This window comes from Salmo salar, chromosome ssa25 (assembly GCF_905237065.1).
Source record: "Salmo salar chromosome ssa25, Ssal_v3.1, whole genome shotgun sequence".
Taxonomy (NCBI): Eukaryota; Metazoa; Chordata; class Actinopteri; order Salmoniformes; family Salmonidae; genus Salmo; species Salmo salar.
The window spans coordinates 35,099,090-35,116,335 of record NC_059466.1 but is presented as its reverse complement, the minus strand read 5'-3'; the positions used below and the strand labels follow the sequence as shown (position 1 = coordinate 35,116,335).

General features: G+C 47.6%; 1 protein-coding gene across 3 annotated transcripts in view; it reads right to left on the bottom strand.

The window, feature by feature from the left end:
- LOC106595389 (unconventional myosin-XVI) overlaps positions 1-17,246 on the bottom strand; it is a 242,290-nt gene that overhangs the window by 207,232 nt on the left and 17,812 nt on the right. The window contains exons 1-2 of one of the 3 annotated variants that reach the window (XM_045707325.1): positions 14,375-14,695; positions 3,023-3,295 (exon numbers count right to left, since the gene is read on the bottom strand). In XM_045707325.1, the coding sequence (XP_045563281.1) occupies positions 3,023-3,295; positions 14,375-14,402 (301 nt within the window). In that variant the 5' untranslated portion in view covers positions 14,403-14,695. Of the gene's footprint in view, positions 1-3,022; positions 3,296-14,374; positions 14,696-17,246 lie in introns of those variants that run through there. The other 2 variants (XM_045707326.1, XM_045707327.1) reach the window with 2 other exon arrangements.

The following is a 17,246-nucleotide window of genomic DNA, read 5'->3' as shown; positions in this document are numbered from 1 at the left end:
GCAACAACAAACATGCCATTCAGTCCTATGGAGTCCAATTAAACTACTCATCATGTAACCTTCTATACTGAATGTAGCCTGTCCATGGAACATCCAGACTGCAGTACAACATTTGTCCAACACCATAGAGATCCTTTTAAAATTACTATTCTTACTATTCTAGTATTCTAATTCCTAATTCTAACAACACTGACCAACCTGGTCGTGAGTGTTCCAAGTCTAGTTAGTCAGACCTCTGGTTGGCAGGTGACTATACCCACCATAATGAAAGCCAGTCTTGTGCCATGCTGTTGAAATGGTGATTAGGCTTTCTAGTCGGGGGTAAACAGTGGCGATTCATGTCCAGTCAAAGGGCAGGTTTCTGTTGAGCAGTGGCATGGGCACACCAGCTGCTCTCAAGGACCCCAACTGAAGCTCATTGGCAGCCAAAGGAGGGAGATTAGCATAGTAACCTGCAATGGCTGCAGAGGTCTGACACAGACAGCTGGGAAAACGGCTGGAAATTCAAGAGCATGGGTGGAGAGATAAGGGAGGGGTGGAGAGATAAGGGAGGGATGGAGAGATAAGGGAGGGGTGGAGAGATAAGGGAGGGATGGAGAGATAAGGGAGGGGTGGAGAGATAAGGGAGGGATGGAGAGATAAGGGAGGGATGGAGAGATAAGAGAGGGATGGAGAGATAAGGGAGGGGTGGAGAGATAAGGGAGGGATGGAGAGATAAGGGAGGGATGGAGAGATAAGGGAGGGGTGGAGAGATAAGGGAGGGATGGAGAGATAAGGGAGGGATGGAGAGATAAGGGAGGGGTGGAGAGATAAGGGAGGGATGGAGAGAGGGAAATAAGGAGAGAAAGGGTAGTCAGAGAAAGAGGAAGAAAGAGAGACAGAGAGATGAAGAAAGAGAGACAGAATGATCAAGGGAAAGGAAGTAGTGAGATAAATGTGTTTCTATAGCAAAAGCAGCAAGTCTCCCCTGAGCCTCATAGAGTATTCAGTAGTAATGATACTTCATGAAGACATAAAGTGTGTTTGACTGCAGTTCTGTGTGTATGGGCCTGTGGCTTTAATGGTAGAGTCTCTGACTCTCCCTTCAGATCCCGGCCTGATTTAGAGTCAGGCTCACAAGAGCTCCCTCTCTCCCCTCTGAGGCATCGGCAGAATCCCTAATAAGGAAACTCTTAGTGGTTAGAATGGGGGGTTCCAGAAACACACAGACATGCAAGCACGCACGGAGACACGCGCACGCACACGCACACACACACAGACACACGCACACACCACGCAAAAAGTAAATCTGCCCAACTGTCCTAGAGAGTTAGACTACAGTCAGAATACCGGTACTGCTAATCCTCGCTGCAAAGTCTCAGGCAGAAACAGGTGACTTGGGCTGAAACAAGAACATCTGAGCTCTGTGATGGTTGTGCCGTTGTCATGACTGATCCCTTAATACTTACATCTGATTGTCTCCCAAGAGCTGCATTTGGCTCTGTATATTAGCTAGGTGTGTTTGCATGAGTGTGTGTGTCTGTGTGTTTGTGTGTGTCTGTCTGTCTGTCTGAAGGAGTTAGTGTCCTGACTAGCCTGTAATCAGTGTGAAGAATGAGATAATACTGTAAAGCTAATGGCCACTCCTCACCCTTAACACATCCATCTGCCATTTCCCAGCTACTGCACACACACACACAGACAGACAGACAGACAGACAGACAGACAGACAGACAGACAGACAGACAGACAGACAGACAGACAGACAGACAGACAGACAGACAGACAGACAGACAGACAGACAGACAGACAGACAGACAGACACTCTCAGCAGAATACTGATTAGCAGCTGAAACTCGGGAGAGCGAATTAAGAGAATATTGAAGGAGGAACAGAATACAAAGAGGGAGAGAGGGAGGGAGGGAGGGAGAGAGAGAGAGATGGGATGATGACGCTACGAGGTCTGTTTCATTGCTGTAGGTATGTACTGTAGGGATGGGTGAGAAGAGAGCTAACCCAAACCATGCATACTGGCCAATTGTCTCAATTTAAGGTGCCTGTGTGTGCATGTGTGTGTGCATGTGTGTGTGCGTGTGTGTGTGCGTGTGTGTGTGCGTGTGTGTGTGCGTGTGTGTGTGCGTGTGTGTGTGTGTGTGTGATGTATGAAAGGGTCCCCCGCCTTGCAGAGAATGATGTAAGTGCAGAGGCAATAGGTCTCATGTAGCCAGTACTACTCAGTGCTACTCAGTGCCACTCAGTACCACTCAGTACTACTCAGTACTACTCAGTGCTACTCAGTGCTACTCAGTGCTACTCAGTGCTACTCAGTGCTACTCAGTACTACTCAGTACTACTCAGTGCCACTCAGTGCTACTCAGTGCTACTCAGTGCTACTCAGTACTACTCAGTACTACTCAGTGCTACTCAGTGCTACTCAGTACTACTCAGTGCTACTCAGTACTACTCAGTACTACTTAGTGCTACTCAGTGCTACTCAGTACTACTCAGTACTACCAGTGCTACTCAGTACTACTCAGTGCTACTCAGTACTACTCAGTACTACTCAGTGCTACTCAGTGCTACTCAGTACTACTCAGTACTACTCAGTGCTACTCAGTACTACTCAGTACTACTCAGTGCTACTCAGTACTACTCAGTACTACTCACAAGCTGAAACCCTCCATTGCCTATTCTGTTTGCACTGACTCAAAGCTCATAGAACTGTCAGAACTCAATAGTTCAAATGGAATCTTTTTGAACTCATATGTGATGCCATCGGCTTTACAAATCTAGGACAGTTTTGCTGATAGATATAAACCCTGGAAATAGATCAAAACGAGCTTTAACACTCAAGTGGGAGTATGCTAACTAGAACCTAAAATGGTTCTTCGGCTGTAGGACCTTCTACATGGAACCAAAGAGGGTTCTCCCTGGAACAGCCAAAGAACCATTTTGGAACCTTTTTTTCAAAGAGTGTAGCTAACACCCCCCCCTCCCTCCCTCCCCTCTCGCCCTCAAACACACAGAAATACACACAACCCACCTTCTTTGTCATCGTGCCGTATGATGGCGTCCTGTATGACATCACCGAGACTGAAGCGAATGCGGTGCCGCTTCCTGTGGCTGGTGGACGGGGCTTTGACCTTGACTCCGCCTCCCGGTTTCTGCAGGGTCTTCTCCCGCTCGTAGTACGCCCTTATTTGGTCGCAGCGCATTCTCCTGACCAGCCGCTGCCGCTGGCCAATCGGAAGAGACTCCAGCAGACACTGGTCTATCTCCATGTTCTGACGAAACACGTTACATAGCTGAAAACAACCTGCAGAGAGAGGGAGGGAGGGAGGGAGGGAGGGAGGGAGGGAGGGAGGGAGGGAGGGAGGGAGGGAAAAGAAGAAAGAGAAATACATTAGCATGTCATGTTTTGTGATGAAAATCTGTCTCAACAGTTTTATACAAGTCAAAGATAGACAGTGATGTTAAATGCTGTCTATTGCGCACGTGTGTGTGTGCGTGTGGGTGTGCGTGCGCGCATGTGTGTGTGTGCGTGTGTGTGTGTGTGTGTGTAAGACACAGATACAGCTGTTATATTAATAACTCCATCAGCTCCAGATCATGTTTATTTAAATACATTCTGACAGTGAGCGGACAGGACAACGCTTGGATGATAAAGTACACCAGCGCTGTCTGTTTCACCTCCAGACAAGTGTATGTGAGTGCCTGTATGTTTATAATGGACTTCACTAGCACTGCCTTTAGCCTCGAGGCATTTTGAATAAAATAATAACACTGTTTAGTGTTTTCTCTCCTGCACTGCAACGGTCTGTAGTGAATATCATGACTTAGCATATTGTCTCTCTCATATTGTCTCCTAGTCTCTGAGCCTTATTAGGGTGTGGCTGTGTAATGTTGCTGCAGCACGGATAAGACTCAATGACTGCAGAAGAATTCATCACTAGCTACACATCAGGACCAAACCAGGCTTAGTTATGAAGATCGTTCCAGACTTACAAAACTATAAATATTCATAGCATTATTCAGTGATGAGGGCAGAGAGTCAGAGGAATCTTAAGTCACGTTGCAATGCACAGGCGATCAAAGGCGATGACTCTCCAAGTGCATAAAAAAAGTAATCTGCAAGAAAATCTAAGTTTGCCCCCGTATGCAATATGCTTCAGAAGAAAGTTTGCAATGATTTGGTGACGTGTGTAATGTATGAGTGTGTGAGAAAGACAGCAGTAATTGGTGCAGTCATTCAGGTCACTATTAGTGCCTTTGCAGATAAATTAGAGACAGTGGCTTTTCTCCTCCTCTCTCTGAGTCACACACTCCCTCTCTGCTCTTCTCCTCCATCCCTGTCTGCTTGTCTATCTGTCTGCCCTCTTTGCCTCTTCTTTTAACACAATCCAATTTCCTGTTTTCTGATTCTCTTCGTCGTCATCCCTCTCTTTCCTTTCCTCCTCTCCCTCCCTCCGTCACATTGCCTGTTTGACTGTCTTCCGCCTTTCGCTCCCTTTAAACCTTCTTCAACCCCCCCTCCCCCTCCCTTTCTCCCCCTCCTTCCCTCCCTCTCTCCCCCTCCCTCTTTCAATTCAATTCAATTCACTTCAATTCTCTCTCTCCCTCTCTCTTACACTCTTCTCTCTCTCTCTCTCTCTCTCTCACACACACACACACTCCCCCTCCCCCTCCCTGTCTCTCACACCCTCCCTCCCTCCCTCCCTCTCTCCCTCTCTCTCACACCCCTCCCTCCATCCCTGTCACACTCCTCCCTCCCTCTCTCCGACACCCCTCCCTCCCTCTCTCACTCCTCCCTCCCTGTCAGACTCCTCCCACTCTATCCCTCCCTTCCTCTCTCCCTTTCTCTCACACCCCTCCCTCCTTCCCTTTCACACTCCTCCCTCCCTCTCTCACACTCCCTCCCCCCATGTCACACTCCTCCCTCCCTCCCTCCCTCTCTCCCACACCCCTCCCCTTCCTCTCTCCTTATCTTTCACACTCCCTCCCTCCCTTCGTGTGTGTGTGTGTGATTCAGCAGACTGGTGCAGCAGGCTGCTGGTGAGGTTTAAACCACTGACAGTGGGACATTTTTTGAAGTACTGCAGCCCTTTCACGTCCCTCTTCCCATCACCCTCTCTATCCTCCTCTCTCTTTCTCTCTTTCTCTCTCTCTTCATTCCTCTCTCTCTCTTTTCTCTCCTCTCTGCCTGCTACGCTTTTTAAAGAGGAGCATGAATCACTGCAGTTTGTTCTGTCATGCTGCTATGGAAATGAGAGCTGCAGTGCTTTTCTCTGAAGCTGTTCACCTCATAATCTCTTCAGAGACCCATAAGCACATGCACAGCGCTGAACACACACAAATGTCAAAAAAGAGACACATTTGTATCCATAACAGACATGGCTGGGGAAAGGAGAGGTGTTTAGCCCCCAGCATGTTGTCTCTACGTTGTGCTGTAGTTCCTTATCAGGCTGATGGGTGATGTTACTGTGTCTCTAACTGATTTTGTTTTAGATAATAATCTACACACCTGCCTCCCAGACATACAGTTGGCCAGGCACAATGCTCATATGTTACTACCTCTTTCACCCCTTTCTCTTCTATACTTCCCCCTTGTCCTTTAACTTTCTCTCACCGCCTCTATTTCCTTTTTCTCTTCGTCCCTCTTTTCTTTCCTCTCTTCCTCCTGTCTCTTCCTCCCGTCTCATCCTCATGTCTCTTCCCCCCTCTCTTCTTTCCTCTCTTCCTCCTGTCTCTTCCTCCCATCTCATCCTCATGTCTCTTCCTCCCTCTCTTCCTCTCTTCCTCCCTCTCTTCCTCATGTCTTATCCTCCTGTCTCTTCCTCCCTCTCTTCCTCCCTCTCTTCCTCCCCTCTTCCTCATGTCTTATCCTCCTGTCTCTTCCTCCTGTCTCTTCCTCCCTCTCTTCTTTCCTCTCTTCCTCCTGTCTCTTCCTCCCATCTCATCCTCATGTCTCTTCCTCCCTCTCTTCCTCTCTTCCTCCCTCTCTTCCTCATGTCTTATCCTCCTGTCTCTTCCTCCCTCTCTTCCTCCCTCTCTTCCTCCCTCTTCCTCATGTCTCTTCCTCCCTCTCTTCCTCTCTTCCTCCCTCTCTTCCTCATGTCTTATCCTCCTGTCTCTTCCTCCCATCTCATCCTCATGTCTCTTCCTCCCCCTCTTCCTCTCTTCCTCCCTCTCTTCCTCATGTCTCTTCCTCCTGTCTCTTCCTCCCTCTCTTCCTCATGTCTCTTCCTCCCTCTCTTCCTCCCTCTCTTCCTCATGTCTCTTCCTCCTGTCTCTTCCTCCCTCTCTTCCTCATGTCTCTTCCTCCCTCTCTTCCTCCCTCTCTTCCTCCCTCTCTTCCTCTCTTCCTCCCTCTCTTCCTCATGTCTTATCCTCCTGTCTCTTCTTCCCGTCTCATCCTCATGTCTCTTCCTCCCCCTCTTCCTCTCTTCCTCCCTCTCTTCCTCATGTCTCTTCCTCCTGTCTCTTCCTCCCTCTCTTCCTCATGTCTCTTCCTCCCTCTCTTCCTCCCTCTCTTCCTCCCTCTCTTCCTCATGTCTCTTCCTCCCTCTCTTCCTCCCTCTCTTCCTCCCTCTCTTCCTCCCTCTCTTCCTCCCTCTCTTCCTCCCTCTCTTCCTCCTGTCTCTTCCTCCCTCTCTTCCTCCTGTCTCTTCCTCCTGTCTCTTCCTCCCTATCTCCCTTCCTCACTTCCTCCCTCTCCCTCGCTTCCTCCATCTCTTCCTCCTGTCTCTGGGCTCTGATAAGCCAGGATTCAAGACACTTTAGAAAAGCTGCAGTGAACTAAGCTGCTCCAGTCACAGAAACCAATTACTGTGGAAAACCCAGACCTCTGCTCTGTGTGCCCAGCCCTGTGTCAGTACACACCACCATCCTCACTATACCCCTTACTACTACTTAGCTTATACAGCTTCTTAAGCTGACTTTGCAGAGTTAGAGAGAGGGTACACCCTGATAACCATGAAACTAGCGACCCGACCCACCACAACCAAGCCCTGGCCTGAGGAGGCTAGCACCTACCCCTACGGAGAGACACACAACCTAGCCATATCTGTACTAGAGGAGCTAGATAATCATATCTAGACTGGAGGAGCTAGCTAGTTATATCTGGACTGGAGGAGCTAGCTAGTTATATCTGGACTGGAGGAGATAGCTAGTCATATCTGGACTGGAGGAGCTAGCTAGACATATCTGGACTGGAAGAGATAGCTAGTCATATCTGGACTGGAGGAGCTAGCTAGTCATATCTGGACTGGAGGAGCTAGCTAGTCATATCTGGACTGGAGGAGCCAGCTAGTCATATCTGGACTGGAGGAGCTAGCTAGTCATATCTGGACTGGAGGAGCTAGCTAGTCATATCTGGACTGGAGGAGCTAGCTAGTCATATCTGGACTGGAGGAGCTAGCTAGTTATATCTGGACTGGAGGAGCCAGCTAGTCATATCTGGACAGGGACACAGGAAACAATGGAGAATTGTCAGTGCTGGGCCTCTGTATAGACTGTTGTACTACTGGGAAGAGTGATATAGACTGCATAATAGAGGGATGGAGAGGGGGCTGTATAGAACAGAGTGAATAGAGAGAGAGAGGAAGAGAAAGAGAGAATAGTAATTAGACAGAGTGCCAGTGGGCTAGTGGAAATAGAGCTAAGTCACTGGTGTGTGTGTGTGTGTGTGTGTGTGTGAGACCAACTTGATCTCATAGTTTTACTTGGATGTGAACAAAGTTGATAACCAGCCAGAGTTTTCATCAATCATTAAGGTAAGGGTTCACGACTGTCTATCGTTGGATTCCAACTTGCAGCCTTTGGAATCAAAGGCAGATGCTTACGCCCATCTGCATACACACACACACACACACACACACACACACACACACACACACACACACACACACACACACACACACACACACACACACACACACACACACACACACACACACACACACGCACACGCACACGCACGTGCGTCCGCGCACCGCCACCAGCAGACTCTATTTAACTGCCCTGTCAGCATTATAAATCAGCCATCATAAACATGTTATATGACACATGACACACACACACACACCGTGACACGTCTGAATTTCTGTATGTCACACATATAGACGTACATCCTCTGAGACTAGTCCAGCTGAGCAGTCTAGCCTATAGAAGTGTGATGCTAATGTAAAAACATATTCTTCATATCCGCTGAGCAAGACAAGAGGGAATTAATGAATGTGAGAGGGTGTGAGAGAGAGCGAGGGATGGAGAAGGAGAGAGGGTCATTGTGAGAGAGGACAAGAGAAAGGGACAGCGGAGATTGAGAGTGAGTGAGCGACAGACAGGACACAACAGAGAGATTTAGAGGGACTGGTAGAGATATAGTGAAGAGAGAGAGAGAGCATAGGAGGGAGAGAGAGAGAGAGCAAGAGAGAGAGAGAGAGAGAGCAAGAGCGAGAGAGAGAGAGAGCAGGAGAGAGAGAGGTAAAGAGAGAGTGAGAGAGTGAGAGAAAGAGACAGAGAGAGCGAGTGAGAGAGAGAGAGAATCTTGCTTTAAAAGATCCTGCTTTCCCATCTCCTGGCTGTCAGCTATTGATTTGCTAGGGAATATCCATCATAGACTATATTTAATAACACTGACAGCACTGCGCTGGGCTGGGAATTAGCATACAGTGCACACATACAATTGAAGTCGGAAGTTTACATACACTTACGTTGGAGTCATTAAAACTCGTTTTTCAACCACTACACAAATTTCTTGTTAACAAACTATAGTTTTAGCATGTCAGTTAGGACATCTACTTTATGCATGACACAAGTAATTTTTCCAACAATTGTTTATGGACAGATTATTTCACTTATAATTCACTGTATCACAGTTCCAGTGGGTCAGAAGTTTACATACACTAAGTTGACTGTGCCTTTAAAAAGCTTGGAAAATTCCAGAAAATGATGTCATGGCTTTAGAAGCTTCTGATAGACTAATTGACATCATTTGAGTCAATTGGAGGTGTACCTGTGGATGTATTTCAAGGCCTACCTTCAAACTCAATGCCTCTTTGCTTGATATCATGGGAAAATCAAAAGAAATCAGCCAAGACAGAAAAACAATTGTAGACGTCCACAAGTCTGGTTCATCCTTGGGAGCAATTTCCAAACGCCTGAAGGTGCCACGTTCATCTGTACAAATAATAGTATGCAAGTATAAACACCAATGGACCACACAGCCGTCATACCGCTCAGGAAGGAGACCCGTTTTGTCTCCTAGAGATGAACGTAATTTGGTGCAAAAAGTGCAAATCAATCCCAGAACAACAGCAAAGGACCTTGTGAAGATGCTGGAGGAAACAGGTACAAAAGTATCTATATTCACAGTAAAATGAGTCCTGTATCGACATAACCTGAAAGGCCGCTCAGCAAGGAAGAAGCCACTACTTCAAAACTGCCATAAAAAAGACAGACTACGGTTTGCAACTGCACATGGGGACAAAGATCGTACTTTTTGGAGAAATGTTCTCTGGTCTGATGAAACAAAAATAGAACTGTTTGGCCATAATGACCATCGTTATGCTTGGAGGAAAAAGGGGGAGGCTTGCAAGCCGAAGAACACCATCCCAACTGTGAAGCACAGGGGTGGCAGCATCATGTTGTGGGGGTGCTTTGCTGCAGGCGGGACTGGTGCACTTCACAAAATAGATGGCATCATAAGGTAGGAAAATTATATGGATATATTGAAGCAACATCTCAAGACATCAGTCAGGAAGTTAAAGCTTGGTCGCAAATGGGTCTTCCAAATGGACAATGACCCCAAGCATACTTCCAAAGTTGTGGCAAAATGGCTTAAGGACAACAAAGTCAAGGTATTGGAGTGGCCATCACAAAGCCCTGACCTCAATCCCATAGAACATTTGTGGGCAGAACTGAAAAAGCGTGTGCTAGCAAGGAGGCCTACAAACCTGACTCAGTTACACCAGCTCTGTCAGGAGGAATGGGCCAAAATTCACCCAACTTATTTTGGGAAACTTGTGGAAGGCTACCCAAAACATTTGACCAAAGTTAAACAATTTAAAGGCAATGCTACTAAATACTAATTGAGTGTATGTAAACTTCTGTCCCACTGGGAATGTGATGAAAGATATAAAAGCTGAAATAAATAATTCTCTCTACTATTATTCTGACATTTCACATTCTTAAAATAAAGTGGTGATCCTAACTGACCAAGACAGGGAATTTTTACTAGGAATAAATGTCAGGAATTGTGAAAAACTGAGTTTAAATGTATTTGGCAAGGTGTATGTAAACTTCCCACTTCAACTGTATATTCTGAGTATACCGAACATTAAGAACACCTTCCTAATATTAATTTGCACTCCCTTTTGCCCTCAGGACAGCCTCAATTTGTCGGGCCATGGACTCTACAAGGTGTCGAAAGCGTTTCACAGGGATGCTGACCCATGTTTAATCCAATGCTTCCAACAGTTGCTTCCAATGCTTCCAAATGTTGGCTGGATGCCCTTTGGCTGGTGGACCATTCTTGATGCACACGGTAAAGTGTTGAGCGTGAAAACATTGTTGCAGTTCTTGACACAAACCGGTGCAGCTGGCACCTACTACAATACCCCATTCGAAAGGACTTCCATTCCCCCTCTCACATAAACAATACATGTCACAAATGTCTCAAGGATGAAAAAATCTTCTTTAACCTGTCTCCTCCCCTTCATCTACACTGACGGAAGTGGATTTAACAAGTGACATCAATAAGGGATCATAGCTTTCACCTGGATTCACCTGGTCAGTTTGTCATAGAAATAATGTTTTGTATACTCAGTGTACATCCACACACACTCATATATACATGTATGAACGCACGCATACACAGTTCTGTAAGGATGGGTTGAGGCAGGGATGTTCCACTGACCTATTAGCCCACTCCTGTGTCCCTATCTGCTTCAGTACACATCAAATGTGAGAACATGCGCACACACACACACACACACGTGTACACACAAACATGCGCGCACACACACAAAGTTGAAAAATAACCAATTTCAGCGTTTGAGAAAATAATTGAGGGAGAAAACAGAGGAAAGAGAAATGATTCACTGCTCATCCTCCCTGAGTGCCTTTTTCTTCTACTGCTGGACCCATTCCAGATATATCTTATTCTCTCTCTATCCCTCCCTCCCCCCCTCCCCGGCTTCCTCTCTCTCTCCATCCCTCTCTCTCTCTCTCCATCCCTCTCTCTCTCTCTCTCCATCCTTCTCTCTCTCTCCATCCATATCTTTCTCCATCCCTCTCTCTCCATCCTTCTCTCTCTCTCCATCCATATCTTTCTCCATCCCTCTCTCTCTCTCCATCCCTCTCTATCTCTCCATCCCTCTCTCTCTTTCTCTCCATCCTTCTCTCTCTCCATCCATATCTTTCTCCATCCCTCTCTCTTCATCCCTCTCTCTCTCTCCATCCCTCTCTCTCTCTCCATCCATCTCTCTCTCTCCATCCTTCTCTCTCTCTCCATCCATATCTTTCTCCATCCCTCTCTCTCCATCCCTCTCTCTCTCTCTCTCCATCCTTCTCTCTCTCTCCATCCATATCTTTCTCCATCCCTCTCTCTCCATCCCTCTCTCTCATCCCTCTCTCTCTCCATCCCTCTCTCTCTCCATCCATATCTTTCTCCCATCCCTCTCTCTCCATCCCTCTCTCTCTCTCCATCCCTCTCTCTCTCTCCATCCATCTCTCTCTCTCCATCCTTTTCTCTCTCTCCATCCTTCTCTCTCTCCATCCATATCTTTCTCCATCCCTCTCTCTCCATCCCTCTCTCTCCATCCATCTCTCTCTCTCCATCCCTCTCTCTCTCCATCCATCTCTTTCTCCATCCCTCTCTCTCCATCCATCCCTCTCTCTCTCTCCATCCCTCTCTCTCTCCATCCCTCACTCTCTCCATCCCTCTCTCTCCTAATCTCTTAGTCATGTACCATCCTCCGTTCTCCCCATCTATTTAATTATCTTTTATTCACCTTCTCTCTGACTCATAATCTGTCCCTCGTCCTCCCCTCTTTAACTGTCCCTCGTCCTCCCCTCTTTAACTGTCCCTTGTCCTCCCCTCTTTAACTGTCCCTCATCCTCCTCTCTTTAACTGTCCCTCGTCCTCCTCTCTTTAACTGTCCGTCGTCCTCCCCTCTTTAACTGTCCCTCGTCCTCCCCTCTTTAACTGTCCCTTGTCCTCCTCTCTTTAACCGTCCCTCGTCCTCCCCTCTTTAACTGTCCCTCGTCCTCCTCTCTTTAACTGTCCCTCGTCCTCCTCTCTTTAACTGTCCATTGTCCTCCTCTCTTTAACTGTCCCTCGTCCTCCTCTCTTTAACTGTCCCTCGTCCTCCCCTCTTTAACTGTCCCTCGTCCTCCCCTCTTTAACTGTCCCTCATCCTCCTCTCTTTAACTGTCCCTCATCCTCCTCTCTTTAACTGTCCGTCGTCCTCCCCTCTTTAACTGTCCCTCGTCCTCCCCTCTTTAATTGTCCCTCGTCCTCCCCTCTTTAACTATCCCTCGTCCTCCTCTCTTTAACTGTCCCTCGTCCTCCCCTCTTTAACTGTCCCTCATCCTCCTCTCTTTAACTGTCCCTCGTCCTCCTCTCTTTAACCGTCCCTCGTCCTCCTCTCTTTAACTGTCCCTCGTCCTCCTCTCTTTAACTGTCCCTCGTCCTCCCCTCTTTAACTGTCCCTCGTCCTCCTCTCTTTAACTGTCCCTCGTCCTCCCCTCTTTAACTGTCCCTCGTCCTCCTCTCTTTAACTGTCCCTCGTCCTCCTCTCTTTAACTGTCCCTCGTCCTCCTCTCTTTAACTGTCCCTCGTCCTCCCCTCTTTAACTGTCCGTCGTCCTCCTCTCTTTAACTGTCCCTCGTCCTCCTCTCTTTAACCGTCCCTCGTCCTCCCCTCTTTAACTGTCCCTCGTCCTCCTCTCTTTAACCGTCCCTCGTCCTCCTCTCTTTAACTGTCCCTCGTCCTCCTCTCTTTAACTGTCCCTCGTCCTCCTCTCTTTAACTGTCCCTCGTCCTCCTCTCTTTAACTGTCCCTCATCCTCCCCTCTTTAACTGTCCCTCGTCATCCTCTCTTTTTTTTGCCATCTCCAATTTCTGTCCCTCTGTCTCGCTTCCTCTCATTCATTCTTTCTCTCATCCCTCTCTTGCTCTATTCTTTCTCTCCAGCCATCCCTCTGTTTCTCCATTACTCCATCCCTACTGTTATGCTCTCTGTCTGTCTGTCTATCTGTCTGTGACTCCTGCTGAATTACCCAGACTCCCCCAGGAGCCTCCCGCTACCTGCCGCATTCACCGGTCAACTTCACACAGCTGCAGCACTCTCTCTGCAGCAAGCACACATACCCACCCACAGTGCACACACACACACACACACACACACACACACACACACACACACACACACACACACACACACACACACACACACACACACACACACACACACACACACACACACACACACACACACACACACACACACACACACGCTGGCTACAGCAGAATAAAACATCAGCGACATGTTGACTCACTGTTACTATACATGACACTATCGTATCTAATGTTACACAGGTACATTACAGAACAAACTGCCATAGAGATAGTGACATCATGCTCTCTCATACACACACAAGACTGGCATGAGCTAATACACACCCATTTGGCACACCTCTCTCACTCTCTTGCTCTCTCCCATCATCCCATCTCTCTCTCTCTCTCTCTCTCTCTCTCTCTCTCTCACACACACACACAGCCTCTCTCACACACTCACTCTCTCACATCATCCCATCTCTCTCTCTCTCTCTCTCTCCTATCATCCCATTTCTCTCTCTCTCGCACAGCCTCTCTCTCACTCTCTCGCTCTCTCGCTCTCTCCCATCATCCCATCTCTCTCTCTCTCTCTCTCTCTCTCTCTCTCTCTCTCTCACACACACACACAGCCTCTCTCACACACTCACTCTCTCACATCATCCCATCTCTCTCTCTCTCTCTCTCTCTCTCCTATCATCCCATTTCTCTCTCTCTCACACAGCCTCTCTCTCTCTCTCTCTCTCTCTCTCTCTCTCTCTCACACACAGCCTCTCTCTCACTCTCTCCCATCATCCCATCTCTCGCTCACACAGCCTCTCTCTCATTCTCTCGCTCTCTCCCATCATCCCATCTCTCTCTCTCTCTCTCTCTCTCTCTCTCTCTCTCTCTCTCTCTCTCTCTCTCTCTCTCTCACATCACCTCTCTCTCTCTCACATGCCCTCTCTCTCACATCATCCCATCTCTCTCTCACCCACAGCCTCTCTCTCTACTAGACAAATAGAGAGAGAAAGAGATATGGAAACAGAAAAATGAGGACAGCTGTCCAGAGGTTACTTACAGCATTTGATGAAATGGTAGTGGGACATGTTCTCCTTTTATCAGTCAGTCAGATAGTCAGTCAGATAGTCAGAGAGTGAGACAGACAGAGTCAGCCACAGGTTCCTTCCAGCTATGGCTAAGCTAACAGCAGTGCTAGTAAACCAGCACCATGCATTATTCATTCAGCTGCTATCGACTCCGCTCCTCTCTGCATTATTCACTATAGGATTCAGATTGCAGCAGAGCACACACACACACACAGTCAGCAGGCAGACACCATCGTAGAGCTGCAGCGCTTGCAGCTCTCCCAGCCGTCGGCCAGATAACCGCCACACAACCTCTCCCCAATCATGACCGGCGCACGTGCTCAGTGCACATCACTGACTGACAGCACAGTAGACCCGCCCCCACTGCAACACACCCCCCTGACGCAATGCTTCACACCTGACACACACACATTTCCACTACAGATTGATGTGTCAGACACACACACATTTCCACTACAGATTGATGTGTCAGACACACACACACCTCCCTCTGCTTTTCCTGAGCTGAAAGCAAAAGGGGCGGAATTAATTGGGGTGCCTCTTCACTCTCGAGGATGAGAGAGAGAGAGAGAGAGCTAGAGAGGGAACAATTGCGAAAGGAGGGGAAATAGAGAAACAGAAGTAGAAAGATGGCAAGAGAGAGGGAGGAAGTAAAATGGAGAGGAAACGATAGAGGGAGAGAGAGTGATGTTGAGCTGCTGCAGTGCGGCTCTGCTCTGTTCTCAGGGCTGTGACGGGATAAATGTTCAGCAATGGTCCTTTAACTGGCCACAAATTAGCTCTAGATAAGCCTGGTCATCATTTAATGACCGGTCACGTACCGTCACACACACTTCATCATACATGTCACCCCCTCTCTCACACAGCACCATCACACCACTGATTTACACGCATGACATGAAGTGTGAAGCGGCCACGTTTGTGTGTGTGTTTGTTTGCGTGTGTGTGTTTGGATGGATGTATGTGTATGTCTATAGATTTACTGTGAATATACGTGCCTCATACTGTATGTGATTGTGTGAGGAGATTGATTTGCATGCATGAATAAGTTAGCTGCAGCATAGAACAGCAACTAGATCTCCCAGTCTCATATGGGAATTAGACGTACAGTCATGTTTCTCAAACATCAAATTTCAAAGTTGTTCCAAACGTCAAATTTCAGTGTTTAAGGTTAACTTTGGAATTAACTCCAAATCTTAAGGTTATGCATTAAAAGCCAAATTATGCTCGATACGAAAATGTGGTCGAAGGCTTCATACGGAGGGTGTAACGCAATTACGGAGCCTCCGGAGGCATGCAGAGGCCAAACGAAGCTCCGTACCGCATCGCTGTGCGCCTCTCAAATTTTGTAACAATGCGGAGGGCTTGGTATAGCTCCACATTGACATGATTGGTTGACGATAGGTGGGGGCAGGAGGTCCTGTATAAACACAAACTCACAACTTCCTTCACAACAGCTCTGTGCTGCTCCATGATGTTGGATTGACCATGCACCCCCTTTAACTCTGAATGGTTAAGGTAAGGGGTTAAGGAAAGGGTTAAGGTAAGGGTTAAGGTAAGAGGTTAAGGTAAGGGTTAAGGGTTAAGGTAAGGGTTAAGGCAAGGGTTAAGGCAAAGGGTTAAGGCAAAGGGTTAAGGTAAGGGTTAAAGTAAGGGTTAAAGTAAGGGTTTAGGTAAGGGGTTAATGTTTGGGATAGGCTTAAAACAAAAATGTAAACAACTACTTTTTTGTGCTGGATTTGAACTTGTTACCTTTGGAATGAGAGGCAGATACTTACACCCATCCACCATCCCAGTTCACAATACCCTTTCAAAACTGAAACCTACTTGAAGGTCAGTGCTCTCTGTTGCCCCTAGTGGCCGGTTTTCATGTCATCTCCCCACGTCCTCAAATACTGTCGAATACTGACTTGTATCATGTGAAACCTGACTGATTACAGAGGTTGTGTGTGTGTGTGTGTGTGTGTGTGTGTGTGTGTGTGTGTGTGTGTGTGTGTGTGTGTGTGTGTGTGTGTGTGTGTGTGTGTGTGTGTGTGTGTGTGTGTGTTTTTGACACACCTTTTGAATCTGTGCCACTGTGCTACTGCTTCTGCTGGTGTATCTGTGTGATACTCTGTTTGTGCGTGTATGCGTGCGTGCGTACGTGCGTATGTGTGTGTATATCGTGAGAGGGATTGTTTTGCTTCTACCATCCTGTCAACTTCTGCTATTCATACTTACATGAAACACACCTGACAGAGGGAGAGAGAGAAAGGGAGAAAGGAGAGGGAGTAAGAATGGCAGTGTAGTGACAGTTAGATAAATAGAGCAGGAGAGAGAGAGAGAGAGAGAGAGAGAGAGAGAGAGAGAGAGAGAGAGAGAGCTGAGAGAGAGAGAGGAGGGCTGAGATAGAGAGAGAGAGGAGGGCTGAGATGAGAGTTAGAGAGAGAGAGAGGAGGGCTGAGATGGAGAGAGAGAGAGAGAGAAAGAGGAGGGCTGAGAGAGAGTTAAAGAGAGAGGAGGGCTGAGAGAGAGAAGGGATGAGAGAGAGAGAGAAAGAGAGGAGAGAGAGGAGGGCTGAGAGAGAGAGAGAGGAGGGAGGGCTGAGAGAGAGAGAGAGGAGGGCTGAGAGAGAGAGAGAGAGAGGAGGGAGGGCTGAGAGAGAGAGAGAGAGAGAGAGAGAGAGAGAGAGAGAGAGAGGAGGGCTGAGAGAGAGAGAGAGAGAGAGAGAGAGAAAGAGAGGAGGGCTGAGAGAGAGATAGAAGGAGAAAGAATAATACATGCTAGAGTAAATCCTGTCATATGAAATCAGACCACAAACTATTTCCTTGTCCTCCAACACAGGAGCCAAAAACAGCAGCCACA